The 22,581-nt window shown below is 55.8% G+C and overlaps 4 protein-coding genes across 4 annotated transcripts; all 4 read left to right on the top strand.

Moving 5' to 3' along the window:
- Positions 1-767: 767 nt before the first annotated feature.
- On the top strand, positions 768-2,003 carry LBRM_35_2550 (glucokinase; the record flags this gene model as incomplete). Its single annotated transcript, XM_001568825.1, has 1 exon — positions 768-2,003. One exon carries the CDS (start codon positions 768-770, stop codon positions 2,001-2,003), a length of 1,236 nt encoding a protein of 411 aa, XP_001568875.1.
- A 2,216-nt stretch (positions 2,004-4,219) lies between these two features.
- On the top strand, positions 4,220-5,407 carry LBRM_35_2560 (putative endonuclease V; the record flags this gene model as incomplete). The annotated part of the gene is made up of 1 exon (XM_001568826.1): positions 4,220-5,407. The coding sequence occupies one exon, from the start codon at positions 4,220-4,222 to the stop codon at positions 5,405-5,407; it is 1,188 nt and encodes a 395-aa protein (XP_001568876.1).
- Positions 5,408-6,083: 676 nt separating this feature from the next.
- Positions 6,084-7,310, top strand: LBRM_35_2570 (conserved hypothetical protein; the record flags this gene model as incomplete). Its single annotated transcript, XM_001568827.1, has 1 exon — positions 6,084-7,310. One exon carries the CDS (start codon positions 6,084-6,086, stop codon positions 7,308-7,310), a length of 1,227 nt encoding a protein of 408 aa, XP_001568877.1.
- A 4,785-nt stretch (positions 7,311-12,095) lies between these two features.
- TAT (tyrosine aminotransferase) lies at positions 12,096-13,445 on the top strand (the record flags this gene model as incomplete). The annotated part of the gene is made up of 1 exon (XM_001568828.1): positions 12,096-13,445. One exon carries the CDS (start codon positions 12,096-12,098, stop codon positions 13,443-13,445), a length of 1,350 nt encoding a protein of 449 aa, XP_001568878.1.
- Between the last annotated feature and the right edge of the window lie 9,136 nt (positions 13,446-22,581).

Consider the following 22,581-nt stretch of genomic DNA (forward strand, 5'->3'; position numbering starts at 1 on the left):
AGGGGGAGATGAGACAGTTGGGACCAAGCTTCACTTCCCCTGCCCTTCTCTCGGCGAGTGTAGCTCCTATTGCTAACTTCAAGCTGAGCAAGGGAAAAGCGCCTGCGAGGAACGTGCCTCCTGACGAGCGTTCGCTACTTGAGCGCCTCATCTTAGTCCCCAATGTACTGTGCCGAATGGGCAGTCCCTTACTTGTTGTTACTTGTCTGCGAGAAGGGCGCACGCAAACTGAAAATGCACCCAGAAGCCAGCCCTCGCTTTCTCTTATATGAGAGCTGCTGGCTTTTCCCCGCCGATGCACTGTGCTCTTCTCTGGACAGGGGAAGGCGAGGAGGCGTACTTTGGCATACGGTCATGCATGTCCACAGGGATCACACCACTATACCCTCCTGCGATACTCGACCTTTATTTGTTTTTTCGTGTGTTGTTGCTTCATTGACTTCAACATGCGTCTGTGTGTGTGCGTGCCAACGATAGTCGCTTGCTGTGCGCTCGTCCCCGTCTGGAGTGTAACCACAGCTTAGGCACTGCCTCCGACATCTCTTATGTTTAAAACGAAAAACGAGCTTATACTCCTACGCACTTGTACAGAACGCAAACGCGTGCAAGAGGCGTCCCTCGGCCCCGCTGCTCTCCCGTAACCTCTTTCGTGGCGGTCAACCCAACGAACGATTACTCAAGGCAGCAACGCACACTGAGGACCCTGTACCCACCACAATCCAACCGTTACTCTTTCTGTTTCGCTCTCTTGAGCTTCTGCGGTAATTATGGTGCAGACCAAAGAAATCGCGCTCGAGCAGCTGGCCCTGACTCTCACGGGCGATGCCTCCTGGTCCTCCGGCCCCATCTACGTTGTGTGTGATGTTGGTGGCACGAGCGCGCGCGTCGGTTTTTCTCAAGCGTCGCAGCACGACAGAAGTGGTCTGCACATCATTTACGTCCGCTTCAAGGTGACAAAGAGCGACATTCGCCAGCTGCTCGAGTTCTTCGATGAGGTGCTGCAACACCTGAAGAAGAACTTGCCCGACCACGGCGCCTCCTTTCTGCGTCGGGTGGCGTCGGGTGCTGTGAGTGTGCCGGGACCGGTCACCAACGGACAACTCGCCGGCCCCTTCAACAATCTGAAGGGCATTGCGCGGCTGGTGGACTACCCAGTGGAGCTGTTTCCGAAGGGCCGCAGCGCGCTCCTAAACGATCTAGAGGCGGGCGCCTATGGTGTGCTAGCTCTGAGCAACGCCGGTATATTGTCTGACTATTTCAAGGTCATGTGGAAGGGCACGCAGTGGGACGCGCTGTCGGAAGGCAAGCCCGCCGGCAGTACCATCGGTCGCGGCCGCTGCATGGTTGTGGCCCCCGGCACCGGTGTTGGCTCCTCTCTCATCCACTACGTGGGTGTCTCGGACAGCTATATCGTGCTGGCGCTGGAGTGCGGCTCTCTGTCCATGTCATGGTGTGCCAACGAGGACTCGAAGTATGTCCAGGCACTTGCTGGGTACATGGCATCCAAGGCGCATGCAAAGGGCCTGGACTCGACGGTGGCCCCAATCTGGGAGGCTGCGTCAAATGGCGCCGGATTGGAGTTCAACTACGCGTACGCCAAGGAAGGGCAGAAGGCATCTGCACCTCTCAAGTCCGCGCCCGAAGTGGCCAAGCTCGCCAAGAGTGGCAGCGACACAGCAGCCATCGCCGCCGTGGACCGCCTCTACAAGAACCTCATAGGCCTCACAGCCGAGACGACGATGCAGTTCCTACCACTGACGTGTGTGCTGATGGGCGACAATGTCGTTGCCAACAGCTTCTACTTCGAGAAACCAGAGAATGTGAAGAGGTTGCAGGCTCGCCTGCACGAGCACGCGATGGAGCGTCAGTTTAAATTCTTGAGTCGCACCACATTTCTTCGTCAGGTGAGCAGTGTGAACATCAACCTGCTGGGGTGCCTTGGATTTGGTAGCCAGCTCTCCAAGTCGGCAGATCAAGTGGTGCCGACCAAGTCACACTTGTGAAATATGAACCAAAGGGCCAGAGGAGCTGTGGCACCTTTGTGGTGCGCGCCCATGCTGATCATGTCGCTCTGGCCTTTCGAAACGTTTGGAATACGAAGTAATTTGGCGCTGCGAGGCGCCTCTTCTTGTGGAGCCGAGGCGCTCTTGAATGGGTGTGAGTCTGCAAAAAAAATTTTCGTCTGCGTGTATGTGTGTTTGGGTATCCGTGGGTAGACGCGTGCGAGAGCGCGAGAGGGTGAGAGAAAGCGCGCACCATCGTATGATCCTTCGAGTGTGTGTGTGTGTGTGTGTGTTTGCGTGGATACGAGTGGTGTATCTCTTCTGTTTTCAATTACGATTTACACGCTGACGCAACTACTCTCTTGTGGTAAAATATTTAGCCCTTGACTCGGTCAGTCTGGAGTGTGTGCAGGTGCTTGTGTGTATGTGTCGGCGTGTGTAGGGGTGGGAGCCGTTGTGCGGTGTTCCCGATGAGTGCTGTGCATGATGAGGCCCATACTCAGGTCACTTACGCCAGCGATGATCAGCAATGTGAACGGCAGCTCACTGTCGCGGCGCGTTTTCAACGGCATTGACAGTGTTGGTGGACGCCCTCGCAGGGAGACCCAACAGGGTGGGGAGCAGACGAATTGAGTTACTGAGGAGTCATATTTTTACTGACCCTCGCCCTTTTCCTCCGGCAGAACGCACACTCGCAAGCACTCCCTCACATCCCTATGCATGCGCGCAGGAGCACCTATCTTAGCACGCATGCAGTCGCGAAACGCACAGCGCTGCTATAGTTTCTAGCTGCCCCCTCCCCTCCTCACTTGTACTCTCGCGAGGCCAGTTAGCATCCACCCCGCTCGCGACTTTGCAGGTGCGCGCGAGTGGACGTCTGCCCGCCAAAGTGTGTCCTTCTTCTTTATCGTTTTTGCTTCTTATGGGCTTCTCTTTTCTTGTAAAACGATAATGCCTAGAATGACGGAGGAGGGGGAACACCTTAGCGCAAGGCATCAGGGGCCAGCACCTCCGCCCTGTGCGCGGGGAAACCAAACAGCTCCCCTATCCCTCCTAACGTCGAACCACTTCTGGTGATGACAACATGTCAGGCACCTACGATGTAGTGAGGTCAGAGCACTGTGTCGCTGCGGGTGTCGGCAAATCAGGTCCAGGCCGGCGCTGCGTCGAAGTGACCTGCGACAGTGAACGCGCCGTACCATCCGTAGAATGGGCAGCGTGCCAACGTGGCACGAGCGCATCTCACCCGGTCTTCGCTTCCTGCTGGTGCAGGGGGAGTCTGCATCACCCCCGAGAGCTGCATCGGTTGGCAACCAGCATAGTGAAAGCGACTGTAAGGCAACCAATGGAGCGGGGGGTGGGTAGGGGGTGTTTGGAGACAATGGCCGTGCTTCAATGACTGAGTCAGCGTAGTGCACTAACGCGCGTCGAGTGCTGCTTTGCGCCACGCGAGGGGAGGCCTGTGACAAGCCTGGGGTCGAGTGGAGCTGAACTCGTGGTGGTGCGTTGGCGAGGGATGGGAATGTAGAAGAGTCGTATTTTTTCCTTCTCTTTTTTTCGAGCGCAGCGCACTGCGTTTTCAAAAGAATTCAAAAATGTAGACGCCCACCAAAAAAAAAAGAGAAAAACGAATTTGCGGCGTCTTCGGCAGCACCCACAGTGAGTGTGCTGCCTCACTTGGGGCGGGGGAGGGTTCATTCACCTACACACACGCCAAGAGTAGACGAGAAACAGCAGCAGTGAGTTGCAGCCGGGCCACCCAGGTTGGTCCAGCAGCAACTCACTTGGTACTCTGCTGCGTTTGTTGCCGAGGACCGCTACGTGTGGCCTGCCAGCTGTTGCTTGACGTCCCTTTCACAGCGGCAGAAGGCCATCTATGGATCGTCTGCATCCACACCCCTCCTAGACACAAACCTCCACTCGACTTTCGCGCTCGCGTTGAAAAGCGAAATACATCATGTGTCTCGTTCTCTGACTCTCGCTTGCTGCACTGCTACTCACCCGTACACGCACACACACGGTGAGACACCCATGGCTGCTTGTGTGCCGCTGTCTCTCTGTGTGCGTGCGTCTTTGGGAAGGCGCTAGACTACCCTCCCTGCATCACACATCCGCCGCTCACGGCCTCTCCCCCTCCCCTTCACACGCCCACACGCAGCCAAACATATAGTTGCACGTCGCTGCCCACTGGCGCCGGCACACAGCGTACACCACACATGGATAAGCAGCAACAGCAGCAGCGCCCTCCGACCAAACGTGCTGCCGACCCCGGTGAGCACTGTGCAGAAGCTCATGCACTAGCAGCGTCCCCTTCAGCCATAACCCTGCAACCCAGTGAGGAGAAGTGGAAGGCGTGGGAAGAGGAGCAGCTCCGCATTGCGCTGCTGGCGGATGTACCGCTCACAGAGTACTACTACTGCCATCACTTCAGTACCGAACAGAAGAGTGCAGTGCAATTGAGTGAGGAACACAACACGGGCCCAACGCCGGATAAGGCTTTTCTGCATCGACGCTTCGCGTTGCCAGATTTTGAGGCGAGTTTAGCGGCACACTCGCTGACAGACGCAGGGAGCAACGGCGAAGCGTGTAACGCCAACTCGACGGGGTGCCTCCCATCGAGCCCCAACTCCCCATGGGAAGCACTATGGTACCAGCTCCGGTTTGACAAGGCTCAGCAAAGCACAGCTGCTCTCTCGCACTCTACCTTTGCGCGGCAGCTGCCAGCCCTCACGTTTGTTGGTGGTGTGGATATCTCTTTTATTCCTGGCACTAATGACGGTGTCGCCTGCCTCGCTATCCTACGCTATCCATCCATGGAGCTCGTCAAGACCTACCTGCACCGATGCACGCTTCGGGAACCGTATGTGTCCGGCTTTCTCTCCTTCCGCGAGATCCAGCCCGTGTGCGAGCTCATCGACGCAGTGCGAGCAGAGCTGCTGGAGACACAGACACTGCCACAGGTGCTTGTCGTGGATGGAAATGGGGTGCTGCATCCCCGCCGCTGTGGGCTGGCAACGCACCTCGGCATTGTGCTCGACATACCAACAATTGGGTGCTCAAAGAAGATGCTGCGAGTAGATGGACTGGGACGGGATGCAGTAGAGACAGCGCTGGCGACATTGAGCGAGGCAGAGTCAAGCACCTCTTCTCTTCCTTGTATTGTTCCCCTGCTTGGCACCTCGTTGCCAACGCAGCTCTACGGCTACGCTGTGCACAACCACCTGAACAGCGTTAAAAAATGCATCTACGTCTCGCCAGGCCACTGCGTCGGCTTTGCCGTCGCCACTGCGCTGGTTATAACGATGCTGCGCTACCGCATTCCAGAACCGATCCGCGCTGCCGACCTCGGTTCCCGGGCGTACATCAGCAGCGCTCTGGTGTCAGCGGCTGCTACCTCCTCCTAGCGGCTTCGACAGGTGCAGGCTCACTGCTTCGCAGATGGTGGCGCACATCATAAGAAACCCCGCACAGCTTCTGGTTGCTTGAAGATTGCGGACTACAGCGCCACGTTCATCTTTACTTTTCAAACGTACACACAACTCTCGCTTGGACAAGTCATTTTTCTCTCGCCTTCTCTCTTCCGAGCCCTCCTCCACCTCCTTCAACCCTACTTCAAGGCTACCATACAAGCACCGAGCACGTTCCATGAGTATGTTTAAGTGTAATGGCTGCTGGTAGCGTCTGGGGTGGAAGCTCTGGAGGATTCTCTCAGCATCTCCCATGCATAGCAATGTCCTCTGCTTGTTTCTCGCGTCCTCCCTCCCACCCTCTCTCCCAGCCCCTGCACTTACCTTGATAACCTATCGTTGGTTTCTTCGCCTTGCCTCCCCCCCCCCCTCTCTCTCTCTCTGATCTAAACCGTTCTTCTGCCTGTCTCCCTCTCCCCGCTTTGACACACCGACACAAGTGCACAACAACGCACGCGGCTCTCATACAGAAAGGGGAGAGAGGGGGAATTGATATAAGAAGCAGGAAAACGGAGAGGGAGAGAGCACCTGCAGCAGCATCAGAACTACTACACTTTAGTAAACACTCATTCATACGTCAAGTCCCCTCTTTCTCTGCTCTGTCACATCGAGGATGATACTCCTCGCTCTCACCTGTGGAACTCTATGGGTGATATGGTCGATTGTGTCCTTCTTCATGTATCGCCCTCGCAAGATTAGCGGGGCAACGGTGGTGGTCACAGGTGCCTGCAGTGAGATGGGGCGGCGTCTCTGCATGCAGCTGTACGCCCGCGGCGCACGTGTCATTGCGTGGGACTACAGCAAAATAAAACTGCAAGAGTTACAAGCAGACGTCCTTAAGGCCACAGAGGGGGTGGAAAGCCTTGATGCCGCGAGTGTGCAGGGCGATGGCCGCATTGCTGGCTCGGTTCACAGCGGCACCTTTGCTGTCATGGTCGTGGATGTGTCCTCGCAGCTGCAAGTGCAGCGTGCAGCCAAGGAGCTGGACGGCCCGCTCGACATGATCGTGCACGCTGCTCACGCATATCCGTTCAAGCGGCTCTGCAACCGCGCCGACGACTCTGCGGAGCGCATCATCCAGACGAACCTGCTGTCCCCGCTCACGGTGGTGCGTCAGCTGTTGCCGCTGATGTTGTCCACGTCGTGCTCGTCTTCAAATGCGAGTGTACCACTCAAGGCGACGCAGCGCGTTGGTGACTACGCCCAGGTCGTGAACCTGGTCGCCGCTGCGAGCAGCTACACTCTCTCCTCAGACAGCCCCGAGTACGCGGCATCGCAGTGGGGTATGGTAGGCATGCACTACTCGATGCGAGAGTGGATCTCCCAGCAGCGGAGCGAGTACATGACTGGCGGCGGCAATGATGCGCTGTCAGAGAAAAAGCTGCCAGCAGCGGCAGCGACTCGCGCACGTCAACCAGTACGCGAGGTGCGGACAACGCTCCTTTGCTTAAATGAGATTCAATACAGAGCGCCAACGATAGCGAGCTCCTTTTTTTCAAGCTCTTCCGGCAAGTCCACTGCTGTGCTGGCAACGCCGTCCTCATCGATAGGAAGTTCCGAGCATGACGGAGGCGACGGCAGCGGTGCGCGAGGGCGGTCAACGTCAACGTACCGCAGTCCCTGTGCTCAACTCATGCAGAAGCGCAACGCGGAACTTGACAAGGCGGCGGTGTGCTGTGTCAAAGCCATATGCAGAGGACAGGAGCGCTACTGCCACACATCGCCGTGGGCGACAACTGTTATCTACCCGTTGCTGATGGTATTCCCTGTGCCCTGGGCAACTCGACTGCTACGCTGGATGCAGCACACGCCAACAGCAACGGCGGTGGCAGAGAACTAGAAGTTGTGGGCCTTTCCTTTGTTGTTGTCTCTGCGAGGACCACCCAAGCGCTTTTTACACTTCTTTCCTGGTTCATCCTTCTCTGCTCTGTCTGCCATACCACCTCTCTCTCCCCTCCCCCCTCTCCTACACACACACACACACACACACGCATCCCTTGCTCTCGCACTCTTCTCAACTCTCTCAAGAAGACACACATATAACGTAGCTGCGGTGGTCTTCACAAAAAAACGAAGGGACATATTCAACGAAGGCCGCGGGGGCAACGACGCCGTTGAAAGAAGCGCATACATGCGTGCAACGGTAGGGGGGCCTCATCCAGCAGGTGACGCCAGCGTTGTCCCTTCCCCCCCCCCCCTTTACCCATCCCTTTCACCTCCCTCTTCGTGCTTGGCTCTCTGAGGCCCGCAAGTTATGACCCCTTTCCTTCCACCTAACTTTCCTGGTTCCTCTTCCACTTGTTCCGTCTTCTCCTACACGTGCAAACGTCCCCCCCCCCCCCACACACACACACATGCAATAACAGTACCACAATCAAAGCTCATCAACGCCGTTCACACGTTCCTCTTTCTCGTGCTAGAGACAGTATGCTCGTCTTCTCTGCATACTTCGCAGATCATAAGCCCCTGCCTTACCAGCCAGAACTCTCCACACAACACCTCTGGACGTAATCCCACAACATGTCCTTCTCGTCATTCGCTCTCTTTCGCCTGCACATAACCCTCAATAGATAACACTCCAGCGCTCCTTACCTTCTTTCTATTTCGCCAGCCCACTCCCTCACTAGCCCCCTCCGTAGTACACACGTGGCGGACATCTAGTGCGATGCTGTCACCACGCCCAACATCACACAATCCGCCCTGCCAATAACCGCAACCGCCCAACAGCATATCAGCCTCCTGAAGCACCTCCGATACACTACCATAGAGCCTCAGACCGCTCATCACCACACCCAGACTGCACGGCAACTTCACGTAGAGCGCCATCAACGCATCATTGAAATACACTCGCGTCATCACAAAGACCACCACACCTGCGCACATAACACACTGTTGCCACTCCCGCTGTGCGGACAACGTGCATTGGTGTGCATACCCTCTACTGTTACTCAATACTCCTCTGAGGCGCACGCGCGGCCGTGCCGACACGGCCACGAGCAGCACCACCACCCTCGCGTGCACCACGCACCAACGCGCGCGCAGCCTGCGCAGGAGAAGGGAGAGAGACGAGGGAGGGACGGCGCCCCTGCAGCTGCCGCGCTGATGACCTTTCTATTCGCATCGCGACACGCTGACACACACCACGTGAGTGACACGCGAACGGAACCAACAATCGAGAAAGAACAGCTGAGCGTGCGCTCGCGCGACTGGAGGCGCGGAGGGGAGCAAGTGTGTGGTCGTCGTGATGAGCCTGCTAAGATGTACACAACATTTACAATTGGAAGACGAGTCTGAAGACTGATGCACGCACTACTAAACGGCACTGACGCGACCGCGATGTCTCCGGCCGTCCTCCGCGCGGGGTGCCCCGTGGTCGGAACGTGGCAGGCCGCGGAGGGCACACCCATCCCCCACACGCGGTTCAACACATGATCCCAGAGCTTACGGGCGCGGGAGCGGCCCCGACCCAGAGCTGCGCCCCCACCCCACCCCCCACCGCACCACCGCTGATGACAATCCTTCACCACAAATGTAACTCGGGAAAACTGAGCCACCACGCGTGGATGCTGAGCAATCGTATGGAACAATCGTTAGATAGTAAGTCTGAGCCGGTGCGCGCGCTGTCACGTGTGGCGGCATCCCTTGTTAATAGCGAGCAGTCCACCTGCATCCCCGCAAGCTGCTCGTCTACACCGGGGGAGAGAGAGGCGGTGCCGTCTCTGTGTCTGTGTGTGTGTGTGTGTGTGTGTGTGTGCGGTGCAAGCGCTCATTTTCAAGCCGCACGCGGGCCTGCTGCTGGTGCCCCTGCGGTCGGGTGATGCGCGAGAGCGCGCTCGTGCGTGCGTGTGGCCAAGCAGTGTCGCTATGCGTCTCCACCTCACCCCGATGCGGAGCAACGGTACGAAACACGTGCGAGACGTGGGTGCTTTCTCTCTGTGGTGCGTGTAGGCGGGGCGGCGTGTGCGCGCGGGATGACGTACGCTTTGGAATTGACTACCGACCTGCGCGGTGCGCCGCGCGCTGTGCGGACAACGTGCATTGGTGTGCATACCCTCTACTGTTACTCAATACTCCTCTGAGGCGCACGCGCGGCCGTGCCGACACGGCCACGAGCAGCACCACCACCCTCGCGTGCACCACGCACCAACGCGCGCGCAGCCTGCGCAGGAGAAGGGAGAGAGACGAGGGAGGGACGGCGCCCCTGCAGCTGCCGCGCTGATGACCTTTCTATTCGCATCGCGACACGCTGACACACACCACGTGAGTGACACGCGAACGGAACCAACAATCGAGAAAGAACAGCTGAGCGTGCGCTCGCGCGACTGGAGGCGCGGAGGGGAGCAAGTGTGTGGTCGTCGTGATGAGCCTGCTAAGATGTACACAACATTTACAATTGGAAGACGAGTCTGAAGACTGATGCACGCACTACTAAACGGCACTGACGCGACCGCGATGTCTCCGGCCGTCCTCCGCGCGGGGTGCCCCGTGGTCGGAACGTGGCAGGCCGCGGAGGGCACACCCATCCCCCACACGCGGTTCAACACATGATCCCAGAGCTTACGGGCGCGGGAGCGGCCCCGACCCAGAGCTGCGCCCCCACCCCACCCCCCACCGCACCACCGCTGATGACAATCCTTCACCACAAATGTAACTCGGGAAAACTGAGCCACCACGCGTGGATGCTGAGCAATCGTATGGAACAATCGTTAGATAGTAAGTCTGAGCCGGTGCGCGCGCTGTCACGTGTGGCGGCATCCCTTGTTAATAGCGAGCAGTCCACCTGCATCCCCGCAAGCTGCTCGTCTACACCGGGGGAGAGAGAGGCGGTGCCGTCTCTGTGTCTGTGTGTGTGTGTCTGTGTGTGTGTGTGTGTGTGTGTGTGTGTGCGGTGCAAGCGCTCATTTTCAAGCCGCACGCGGGCCTGCTGCTGGTGCCCCTGCGGTCGGGTGATGCGCGAGAGCGCGCTCGTGCGTGCGTGTGGCCAAGCAGTGTCGCTATGCGTCTCCACCTCACCCCGATGCGGAGCAACGGTACGAAACACGTGCGAGACGTGGGTGCTTTCTCTCTGTGGTGCGTGTAGGCGGGGCGGCGTGTGCGCGCGGGATGACGTACGCTTTGGAATTGACTACCGACCTGCGCGGTGCGCCGCGCGCTGTGCGGACAACGTGCATTGGTGTGCATACCCTCTACTGTTACTCAATACTCCTCTGAGGCGCACGCGCGGCCGTGCCGACACGGCCACGAGCAGCACCACCACCCTCGCGTGCACCACGCACCAACGCGCGCGCAGCCTGCGCAGGAGAAGGGAGAGAGACGAGGGAGGGACGGCGCCCCTGCAGCTGCCGCGCTGATGACCTTTCTATTCGCATCGCGACACGCTGACACACACCACGTGAGTGACACGCGAACGGAACCAACAATCGAGAAAGAACAGCTGAGCGTGCGCTCGCGCGACTGGAGGCGCGGAGGGGAGCAAGTGTGTGGTCGTCGTGATGAGCCTGCTAAGATGTACACAACATTTACAATTGGAAGACGAGTCTGAAGACTGATGCACGCACTACTAAACGGCACTGACGCGACCCACATCGAAGAGAAGAGAGTTGATTTTCAGCGGTATTTTCAGTTGTGTTTTTTTTGTTGGTTGTGTCCGACTTTAGTGTTAGTCTCTTTGGGAGAAGAAGTGGACATTGTGGATGTTGTGGATGGGAGTTTAGGGACGTTGTGAAGGGCGTTGCTTTTTTTGGATCGCATTACGTTTTTTGGTCTTATGAGGACATGCGTACGACGGGTAGATGCCTCTGCAGTGCGGATTGGTGCGGTTGAGAGGGTCCTTTTTTAGGGCTTGTTTTTGTACTTTACTCCTCTCTCGAAGAGGAGGAAATGTGTGAAGTAACTTCCTGAGGGTGTAATTCGTGCAACCATCGCACGAGGTGGTTTGCGGGTCGGTGATGCTGGCGAAGAGTACTCAGGGCGCGTAGCACTGCTGCTCTGACGGTTTTTGTCGATTAAGGGCGCTGCTGTTTGTGCTGTGGGTTTTCTCCTCCGCAGCTTCGAGTCAATGCTAACACGCTAAGTCATACTGAGCCATACGCGCCTGTTTCTGTTTAGCCGAGTGTCTGATGCATCTCGCACGCGGCTACTCTCACACATGATTTTAACCTTCGGTCTTATGTTTTTTAATGACTCTCTTCTTCGTCTCGCATCTCTCCCTGGTCATTTGTTTCGGCGACACGTGCTGCACATCTGCTCACGCGTTCTTGCCGATCTATTTCTCGGCTGCCGTACATCCCCCCGCCCCCCCCCGCCTGCCTCTCGCCATACGCCAGAAGTACCCTTCAACGAGCACACCGACAACCACAACAGCACCGCTTTCGCTCATCGCCTCCACATATCCACGCAAACAATCATTGACCGATCACCGCTACACCCATACGACTGCAGAAAAAAGGTCTATTACACAACTAGCAAGCGACACCCTCGATTCATCCTTTCTCTCACTCCAGTCACCCTTGGATACCCGTCCCCTCTCTCGTCTTCCTCGCAGCAAACCTAATTGCCGCCATTGGTCACGGTGCTCGGGAAAACAAGGCAGACGCTCTTACTACACACACACACACACGACGCCATGACGACCGATACCCAGACTTCGCCTGCTGCCCAAGCCTTGAAGGTCAGCAACTCCACGGGGTCCCTCACTGAAGAGGGGCGTCGCGAGCTGCAGCAGCAGCGCATGGCTGAAAACGCGACCTTTCGCCGTATCACATCATCGAAGCATGCCCAGAATACCCTGCAGCCGGTCAACGACTTGACCAACAGCCTGAAGCCTTCAAGCTCCACAAAGTCGAACCTGCGTCTCTCCATTGGCGACCCCACCGTTGATGGCAACCTCAAGACCCCCGAGATCGTGACGAGGGCGGTGATGGAGGTGGTGAGCTCCGGTAAGTTCAACGGCTACCCCCCGACGAGCGGCACCAGCCACTTGCGCCAGGCGATCTCGACGTACTGGCGCCGCTTCTGCCAAACCAAATCTCGACAGGAGGAGTTGCAGTGGGAGAACGTAATCGTCACATCCGGTGTGTCGCAAGCCATTTTACTCGCCCTCACGGCACTGTGTGAGGTGGGCGACAACATCCTCGTCGGTGCGCCAGCGTTTTCTCACTACAAGAGCGTTTGCGATAGCTACGGCTTCGAGTGCCGCTACTATACTCTGGACCCCTCGAAGAACTGGGAGTGCGACCTCAACGAGGCGGCCGGCTTGGTGGATGACCGCACTAAGGCATTTGTTATCATCAACCCGTCCAATCCATGCGGCAGCAACTTCTCCCGTGCACACGTAAACGAGGTCATCGAATTTTGCGAGCACCGCCAAATCCCTCTCATCAGTGACGAGATCTACGCTGAGATGGTGCTGAACAACGGCATCTTCACGTCTGTCGCCGACTTCGATACGAACCTGCCGCGTCTCATCCTGGGCGGCACGGCCAAGTACCAGGTCTGCCCCGGCTGGCGTGTGGGCTGGTCTATTCTGGTTGACCCGATGAACGTTGCGGCGGACTGGAATCTCGGCATGGAGCGCCTCGCGCAGCTCATCTGTGGGGCCAACTCTATCTGCCAGGAAGCCATTGCGCGGACCTTGCTCGAATGCCCGGCATCCTACACCGCGGACATCGTCTCCCAGCTGGAAGTTGGCGCCAAGGTCTACAACCGCCTGCTTGAGCACGACATTGGCATCTCCTTCGACCCCCCGCAAGCTTCCATGTTCGTGATGCTCAAGGTGGACCTCAGCTACTTTAAGGATTTGAATTCGGACACGGAATTCTACGAGAAGCTGCTGGACGAGGAGAATGTGCAGGTGCTTCCAGGCGAGATCTTTGGTATGAGCGGATTCATCCGTTCAACGATATCCCGCCCACCGGAAGTGTTAAGTGAGGCAGTCGACCGCATCATCGAGTTCTGCGAGCGCCACAAGAAGTAAAACGGTTCTGCGCGCGTATGAACGAAAGATGCATGAATGCACCGGAGAGCATCGACCTCAAGGCAGAGAACGTAACATCCACGCCCTAGAAAGGAGCACGACGGGGAAGAAGCAAGTGCGAGTGTCCATCATATGTAGATGAATGGAGATCATAATGACGAGGGAACGAAAAGGGAAGAAGGACAAGGGCGGATAATGCGAAGAGGAGGAGAAAGGCAGCTTGAGTATGCACAACGTCGAATGAGGGCTTATGTGGGTGTGTGGGTGTACTCTGGCAAGTAGCGAAAGTGAGAGTAATGTGTTTTTTTCTCTTGCTTGTTATTCTCATCACTCGCGTGCAAGCTGGGGAAGGAAGAAAGGAGTTGGGTATTCGTGGGAACACGCGCACGCGCATAAGTGCACACTGACACACTAATACTCTATTTCGGAAAGAGTGAGCAGTGAAGAGGAGTAAAGCAGAGAAACACGCAACGAGCTTCTCCCTATCCCCCTCGCCTCCCTGTTCTCATCTGAGGAGAGAAATAATAGCGGCGAACGGAGCGCCGACCTACGAAACATGCGATTTGTATTGTGCATTTTTTTCCTAGGGTACGTAGGAGACGGGTGAGGCGAAGAAAAGTAGAAGAGTTGGTTGTTGTTGTTTTTTCGTCTTCAAAAGGGCAAGAAAGCCCAGCGCAAATGTGGTTCGATGTGTGGGTACAAAATATTGGAGTGTGTGTGCGTGGAAAGTCATCACAAAACAGCAGAAGAGTGAACACGAACTGCTGACAGGCTGCTAGTTTCTACGTAAGTTTGTTCCTGACTCCGCCCTCTTCCGTTTTGGCTTCCCTTCCCTCCCTCTCTCTCCACTTCTCTTGTGTGTCTCTGCTTGGCTTTGCGGAGTGTGTCTCCTTGTTTTCTTTCTTCAGTTTTACTTCGCCTCCTCTCACTTTCGGCGCCTGATGGTACCCTTTTATCCCTCTTTTCGCCCGCCCTCTTGCCCTTCCGCTTTTTGGTCCTCCAATCGGCTGCTCGGTTGTTCCCCCACGCGAGCGAGTCAGGCTCTTCGGCTTTCCTCAGCATCTTTCACCCGCACCCTCACACCTGTGCATCAGCCCCGTTCTTTTCCTCTCCTGCTTGCCGTACAAAGTGTGCACTATTGGAGGTCTGCTCGCCGTGATATGGATGACGAAGTAAAGTGTGCACACACGTACACACACGCCTACGTGCACAACAAGTAGACAAGAGAGGTGGGACAAAGAGATCGAGGCGCGGCGAACAAGAGGGGGAGTAAGGGGGGGGGGGTATCATACGCCATCGAAAGGGGGTAAAGGCGACACGCTAGCACACATACACACACTAAGCTACATGCACACGCACAGTGCTACATATGGTGAGGGAGGTGAACCGAAAAAGATGACAGATGTGAACCATTTACCCTGATTTTTTTGCCCTTCCTCATCTTTCCCCTCCACCCCTAAACAGACACAGCAGCGTATGTAAGTACTCACCGATACTGACACGCATCGACGCCAGCTCCCATGTTGTTTGCCTTCTCACCTCCCCCCTCCCCTTCTTCCTCTTTGCTCTCCCCACCACCCAATGTGGGTGAATTTGTGCAACGGTGAAAAAAAAAAGCGCACCAACAAGAACGAAAGGAACAAAAAAAAAAGAAAAAAAAAGAAGATAAAAACAAACAGAAAAACGCATTCTTCTCGGTAACGCATTACTTTCACGGTCGCACTGTTGACTCCCCATGGGTGATGGGCTTCTTTTGTGCTTTTTTTTCTGTTTCGTTGATTCTTTCTCATCATCATCCCCTCCCCCTCCCCCTTCCATACACACATACACACACTCTCTCTCTTGTCCTCTTTCTATTTTCAACCTTTTTTGTTTTCAAAGGGGGAGTTTCGGTTCTTCTCGCTGTCACGCTAAGTCTCGATGAAAGTGTGTTTACGTTTCTTTTGTGTGTGCCTGTGCGCCACATATGCTTGTGCTTATTCTCTTTTTATTTCATTGGCTTCGGTGTTCTCCCCCGGCTTTTTCTTTTCTCGTTCTCCCTTTCTTCAGAATCTTCACCCCGGCTTTAACTCCCCCAGCACACCACTTCTCTCCTCCTTCCCTCCCTCGCACATCCAGATCGTCTTCCCACCTCTGTCTTTATCTCCTGAGGTAGTCACGAAGCACTCCCTCACCAACAGAATGCTGGCCCTTCCCCTTCACCTCTTGGAAGCATTTGTCTCCCTCGCCTCCCCCACACCCACACGAGTACAGGTGCGTAAGCACGCCGTCGTCCTCTCTCGCGCCGCTGGAGCACTTTTGTTGTAAATTCGGTCTTTAGCGGCGGGAATGGGGAACTCATGGCGGAGAGATCGAAAACGAATTCGCTCCCCTATGCTCCTGAATGGGGTGGTGGTGGTGGTGGTGCATATTTGTCCTTGCTCAGTAGAGGTGAAGGTGTGCAGGGCCACGTGAGTGAAAAAAAGGGAAGGCGGAAGGCGGGCAAGAGAGGCAGGAGTTGGGAGGAGAAACAAGACACGGTGCAAAGTCCCTCATCTTCTCTCTCTCTCTTTGTTGCACTTTTGCCTCTCCTTGATTGCTGTTTTTCCTCACCCTCGCTCTCCCCCTCTTTAGCGCGCTTTCCTTCTCGCCTTACCTCGAGTACCCTCTTCTTCTGTTGTCCTACCTCGATCAATCTCCTTTTCTTGCGCCCCCCCCCCATAGAGTCATGAGCGAAAGGGGGGAGGAGGGGGGAAGAGATGGAAGTGGAAAGGAAGCGCAAATAAAGAAAAGTGGGTGGTGCGGTGGTGCAGGAGCCTGTAGACCCAACCGTTTGGCTCTTCTCTCTCGCTGTCTACTGATCGTCTTGTGTTCCTCGTTTTTTTTTCCTGGGCTTACTTCGATCAGTGATGTGGCTGCTTCCCTCTCCCCTGTACACAGTGAGAGTTCTCTCTGCCCTTTTTTTTCTTTTCTCACGAAAACAGGGGAGAGAGAGAGCAGAAAACTAAAACGCCCCATCCCTGTTCGCCTCGCATCACCATCATTCACTTCAGTATTGCTCACGCAGATGCCTACGTCGACAGAACGGTGACGAGGAAGTGGCCCTTACTTCTTTGATTTCGATCTTACTCTCAACTCGGATAATGCCGATCACTGCAGTGCGTCCTTTCTCAGGGTCCAGAGCCCTCACTCGGTTCGGAGAAGTCAAGCATCCCGCCCTCGAGCATGGCTGTGGACTATTGGGGTCAACAAAGAGGCTTTGGCTGGCGCTGTGCCGAAGTTACTGGCGATCACAATCACACTTGTAGCACTTCTATGGAGGGTGAAGTGTCAGTGGGATTCGGACTCATCCCACCCGGCCCCCGCTGCCTACTGGTGTGGGGAGCCGGTGCCACCCCGAGGGATGCACCAGGTGACGACCTTCGAGGCGGAGGGTGTGTGGGTGGAGCTTGAGGACAAGGGCCGCGCTCAGTTCACGGAGTCGGCGTGCTGAGGTAAGGCGTGTGTCTAGCGCTGCTTCGCGCTGTGCGGTGGGCCCGTGACAGGCCGTGGGGTGGAGTGGGGTTTGAACACCTGCTGTGTGGCAGAGAACGGATGCATTAAAACATGCCCTGTACACATAAAGGTGAAAAAAAGAGAACTCAGTGACTTCTTCAAGGGCAAGGCCTTCAGATGGTGTATCATGAACTAGAAGCTCCCCCTTTCTTTTTCTTTCGCACCTTGTGTTGCACCGTTCTCCTCCTCCCCCAACATCTCCCTGTGCATCCATGTTACGCGTTAGCACCACGACTCCCAAGTCCTCTTCAGGAGAGGGGATCACCTGCCTGAGCCTCATGTATGCGATTTCTCTCAGTACACTTTTTTCTTTTCCGAGGTGTTCGATGTAGCCTTGAGCAGGCAACACATGTGATGACGAGAGGAGTTGGCAGTTGCTGAAAGAGGATTAAACAGAAGAAGCAAAGACTACATGGAAGCCGGTATAAGGAAAGGATGTGACGCTCTGAAGAACTTCAAACGAGCCAGCAAGCGAAGGAAAAAAAGGGGGCGAGTCATTCGTTCCCTTATTCACTCCCTTTTTACCCTTGGTTACCCTTCTCCGTGTGTTTTTACTCATTGCTCTCCGCATCTTGGTCGGCACCGTCTCCCCTCTGTTCTGCTGCCGTGCCACTTTTCATCCCCTTTACTCCCTCATTCCTGCCCGTCTCTCCCTCTGTCGATACCCTCAGGCACACACAAACGAAAAGGAAAACGAGAAGGCAGGGGGGGGGGGGGGGGGGCAACGAAACGGTGGCGAGTCGAGTCGGGAAATAAAAAGGAAAAGTGCAACAAAGTGATGACGATGCCGAAGCCATGACAATAGGCGAGAGAGAGAGAGAGAGAGGCGGCCGCAGTTTGAAGAGGAAATTGCAGTGCGTGGGTATTTTATTCTTCTTCAAACAAAGCAGGTGGTGAGTATGGTGCTGATAACAACGACGAAGTCTTTTTTTTTTTTCGGGGGGAGGGAGGAGGAGGAGGGAGCCTTTTTTTTTTCTCCTCCACCCCCCATTCACCACTCCTTCCCTTTCTGCACTTATGTGTTGCCTCTCTCTCTCTCTCTCTCTCTCTCTGATGTAGAAAATTCAACCCGAAGAAAGTACAGCCCGTAAGCAGCAATCCGCAGGGCGAACGCAAGAGTCGTCTCTGAAGTGACACCCACGAACGCGCACAGAGATGGAAAAGCAGAAGACGAGAAAGGGAAAGAAAAAAAAGTTCAACATAAAAAGTCATGGAACACGCCGACAAGTATTGACGAGGAGAAGAAAATGTGGCCTCCTTTGATCCCTGGCAAAGCGACACATTATATAACACACACAGAGAGAGAAAAAAAAAAAAAAGAAAAAAAACACAAAGCGGAATCGGGGGGAAAGAGGGGAAAAAAGCGAAAAATACGCGCCGTACTACTGTAGCCGGGTGGCCGTGCAGCGACCCAAAATGGATTTAAGGGCACCTGGGTAATCTCACCGATATAGTCTCATCATTTTTTTTTTTGGTTTGCTTTCTCTCTTTCTCCTGAATTTTTCTTTGCTTCTCTACGTAATGATTCAAATTGACTACTTTCCAGTCTTTTATGGCGAAGGCATGCCTCTGGGCAGTAAATGCTGATGACTAACTCTACCGCTTACCTCCTCTGCTCCTTACCCTCTTCTCCCCTCCTTCCTAAGCCAGTCACTGAGAGTCCACTAGTCCTTACTGGAGAACGAAAAAAAAAAAAATAGGTACGTGCAAATCCTCTATACCGGCTTCTACTCGACATCATCTCACACCACCCTTCTCTCTCACGCTCTAGGAACTAGGCCAGAGCAATTTCCTGCATGCGGCTGTGGTCTTCATGGTACAAAGAGGAGGGAGGGAGGAGCCGCTTCCGTTGAATTACGATGGACTAATCACGGAAACGCAGCAGCGCATGGATTTTGGGGGGTATGGCCAAGACTCGCGCGGCTTCGCTCTCGCAGAGCCCAACCACAATTGCATCGGCCATCGATCAGGCCCGAATAGACTTTGCAGACGGCGGCGAAGGCGAGGCTTCCTACGCATGCGGAGGCTCTGACTCCGGATGATGCCACCATCGCGTTGCTGAGGAGAAGGGTACGGATGTCCGAGGTGTACAACCCCCACCTCGAGATGGCTCTCAACAGATTCACGGAAGCGACCCGTGTTCGTTGCCAGGAGAAGAAGAGGTTGTTGACTTGGGACGAGTCGTGGCAGGTCTGGGAAGGCATGGATTATGTCGCCTGAGGAGCTTCATCGAGATATTACACAGAGGAGGATCGACAGGTACTCTTCTCAGTCGCTTCCTCCGCGTTCGGTGAGCTGACTGCAGGCAAGTTGCCGCAGCACGAAGGGCAAAGCCTTCGCCAACACATCCTCCTCCAGGTGTCACCAACGGTCGGGTGGAAACGAGCACCGCATTCCGCGGTGCAAGCCACCGCGGCCCCTTCGGTGGTGAACAGCCCCCAGCCCCAATCCTTCGACACCATACTCACCGTGGCCACAGGGAGTGGGAAAAAGAAAGACGAGAGGTTGTTCTCACGCCGTACTCCCTCCCATAATGAGAAACAGTTCAGCGCGGTACGCGTACTCGGTACACGGCATGATGAGAGGAGCGGTCCTTCACCTCCTGGAGATCCTGTAAAGGACAGGCCCGCTGCTGGACATGACAACGCTGCTCGATAGGCACTCGCTGCAGTTTGCGTTACTTGATGACCCCCACAGCACGCTACGCCAGGGAGCAGCTACGGGTGGCGCGCCATCTGGGGACCGACTCGTTGGCGTGCCGCTTCTGTAAGAGACGAGGAGTGGACTGCGGCCTCAGAGCACGAGCCACTACAGCTGCGGCTCTTCAGCCGGAGCAACATGCGACGGCGAGCACGTTAGTATCACCCATGTGATGGGCCGAGTGTCAGTGGGATTCGGACTCATCCCACCCGGCCCCCGCTGCCTACTGGTGTGGGGAGCCGGTGCCACCCCGAGGGATGCACCAGGTGACGACCTTCGAGGCGGAGGGTGTGTGGGTGGAGCTTGAGGACAAGGGCCGCGCTCAGTTCACGGAGTCGGCGTGCTGGTGTAAGGCGTGTGTCTAGCGCTGCTTCGCGCTGTGCGGTGGGCCCGTGACAGGCCGTGGGGTGGAGTGGGGTTTGAACACCTGCTGTGTGGCAGAGAACGGATGCGTTGGAAGGACAAAAATGATTATCCCCTTCTCGTGTCGCCTTTTACCGCTTGGTGTGTTGTCTCGCTTTCGCTGTGTGATTCTTCTCTTGGGTTTACCCCTGTTTCCTTGATAGTGCGTGTATGTCGCTGCTGCTGCCTTTACGACCACAAAGGGGACACGACACTTCAGCCTTTTCCATCTCTGCTATGGCCTTCTCTCTGGCTGTCGCTCTGCATCGAGAGGGACACCCGCATCGTTGTGGGTGTTTGTCGACTTACGTTGCACGAAGAGGAGGCGCGCATGTGCACACACGCACAGGAGCACGTCACCTCTGCGCTTTTCGTACGTGCGCCCTCTCCTTACTTGTTCACCTGCCACGTCGCTCGTCTCCCTGCATGCCTACCACCCTTCTCCGCAGCAAAGCCCGTCCATACTACACACGACTCTGCGCGCTCGCCACCACTGCTGCTATCGCTTGCTCGCAAGCGACTTCAAGCTCCATCAGACATGAGCACCATTGCGCCAACACGCGGACAAAAACCCAAGCACTCACGCCGTCAACTATGAGATGTGGATATGTATGAGTGCCCTTCTTCTCTCTTCTTATATCTCTGCTTTTTCATGGCAATCCGGCTAGCGAGTGCTGCGTAGCAAAGTAGCCATGCACGTCCAGCCAGCATGCGCACACGCACACCGAGGCGCCCGCACGAGCTTGCTGCCAGTCGCACACGACTCGCTCTCGCCTCCATATAAAAAGGCTCACACTTAAAACGACACGGAAGGACAATGAATTAGTGCAAAAACGTGCCAAGCTCAACTCATGGAAGAAACAAAGCGCACACCAACTGCACAGCACGTGCAGATAGCATTGGGGATGACCACCACTCATATGCTTTCGCACGTGCGTACCGAGTGTGGGCATTTAGCCATGCATCACCGCAATCACCGCCACGTCAAGTCTGTGCATTGGATAGGTACGAACAGCGGCCTCTGTCTGAGTACGACTTTTCTTTTTCATTCCCTACATCCCCTCTCTCCTCTCTTCTCTCCAGCTTTATCCCTTGCAGCCAATCTGTCGTTCGCAAGACGGTCGACGCCCATAAACCGGTTCAGAGAGAAACGAGGAATGACCCCTGCCTCAGCATTTTTGCGTGCCCGCTCTGTTCCTGTTGTACGTGTGCGTGTGTGTGGGTCTGTGTAGAGGTCGCTCCTCTCTCTCCCTTGCGTTCGCTACCGCACTTCGACATCCCGCACACGCTCCCCAGCTCATCATCCGAGGAGGCAATTATGATGACGCATGTCCGCAACACTAGTGGAAAGAACTGGAAACGATGACGGGCAGTCGCTACTGAAGCGTCCCAGACTAACCGCCATTCCTGATGGAAACAGCATGGATCGAATACTGCCTGCGGCTCACGTGCGGTCTACCATGGAGCTGAGGCGACGCAACTCTCGTTTAGCCTCTGCCACAGTGAGTGAGGGCTTGGGCCCAAATACCGAAAGCAACGCTATGCCCACATCCCCTCTTCTCTCTCCGCTATCCCCAGCGCTGAGCACTTTCGATCCGTCCTCTACGAGGTCATCGATGCATAGCACCTCACTAGCTCAAAGCCGAGGTGACCTTGCGGCTGGCACCACTCACATTACCCTCTCCAAGGAGCCTCGCTGTCAATGCAGCCCTACAAAAACAAACGTACTTTCTCTGATAATCAAGCCGGCAAGCTGCCTCGCCATGGTTCGCGTGTCCGCGGCGCTGCATCCGGATGCGTCATCAGTGCTGCCGCAGTGTGAACGGAAATCGTCCACCAGCAGAGAGCTGTGCTCCTTCACAGACGACCAGCGCACAAACGCGAAGACGGCTATCAGCGATACAGCAAGAGAGCAGAAGCCACTCCGTGTGTCGGGGTACTCGAAGAAGAACATCTGCCAGCTGCGAATCAAACCGGTGCGAAACTTTGCGGTATGTCGCGTGCTTGAAATAGGCGGCTGTGTTCTAGCCGAGGAAGTGCAGCGCTACAACCAACGGCCTCTTGCCCCTGCCGCTGCACTCTATCCCACGGCAATCAGGCAGCGCAGCAGTGCGCTGACAGTCAACACGGGCGATGCGAGAAAGGAGGAGCGGCGCCGAGGGCACGAGTACACAAAAGCGCACATCATGTCTCTTCGATGGAAGCCACTCAAAGGCTACGCCATGTACCGGGTGACCTAAGCCTTGCACACTCTGCATGTGCCATCCGACACCGTAAGTGGTGGTGACGGAGATCGAGTGTTCCATCCACGTGTAGGGAGGGGAGCAAGCATGAATCGGCTGCTGGCATGCCTAAAGCGTTTGTCTGTGCAATGTTGATGGGTTGTTTTTGCCTGGTGCAGACTGCGTCGGTGCCCTTAGCCAGAGTCACACTAAAATGAAGTAAGGACAAGGGGAAGAAAAGGGATCGGAAGGACGTGAGCGTCACTCGTGTATTGAGG

This window comes from Leishmania braziliensis, chromosome 36 (assembly GCF_000002845.2).
Source record: "Leishmania braziliensis MHOM/BR/75/M2904 complete genome, chromosome 36".
Classification (NCBI taxonomy): Eukaryota; Euglenozoa; class Kinetoplastea; order Trypanosomatida; family Trypanosomatidae; genus Leishmania; species Leishmania braziliensis.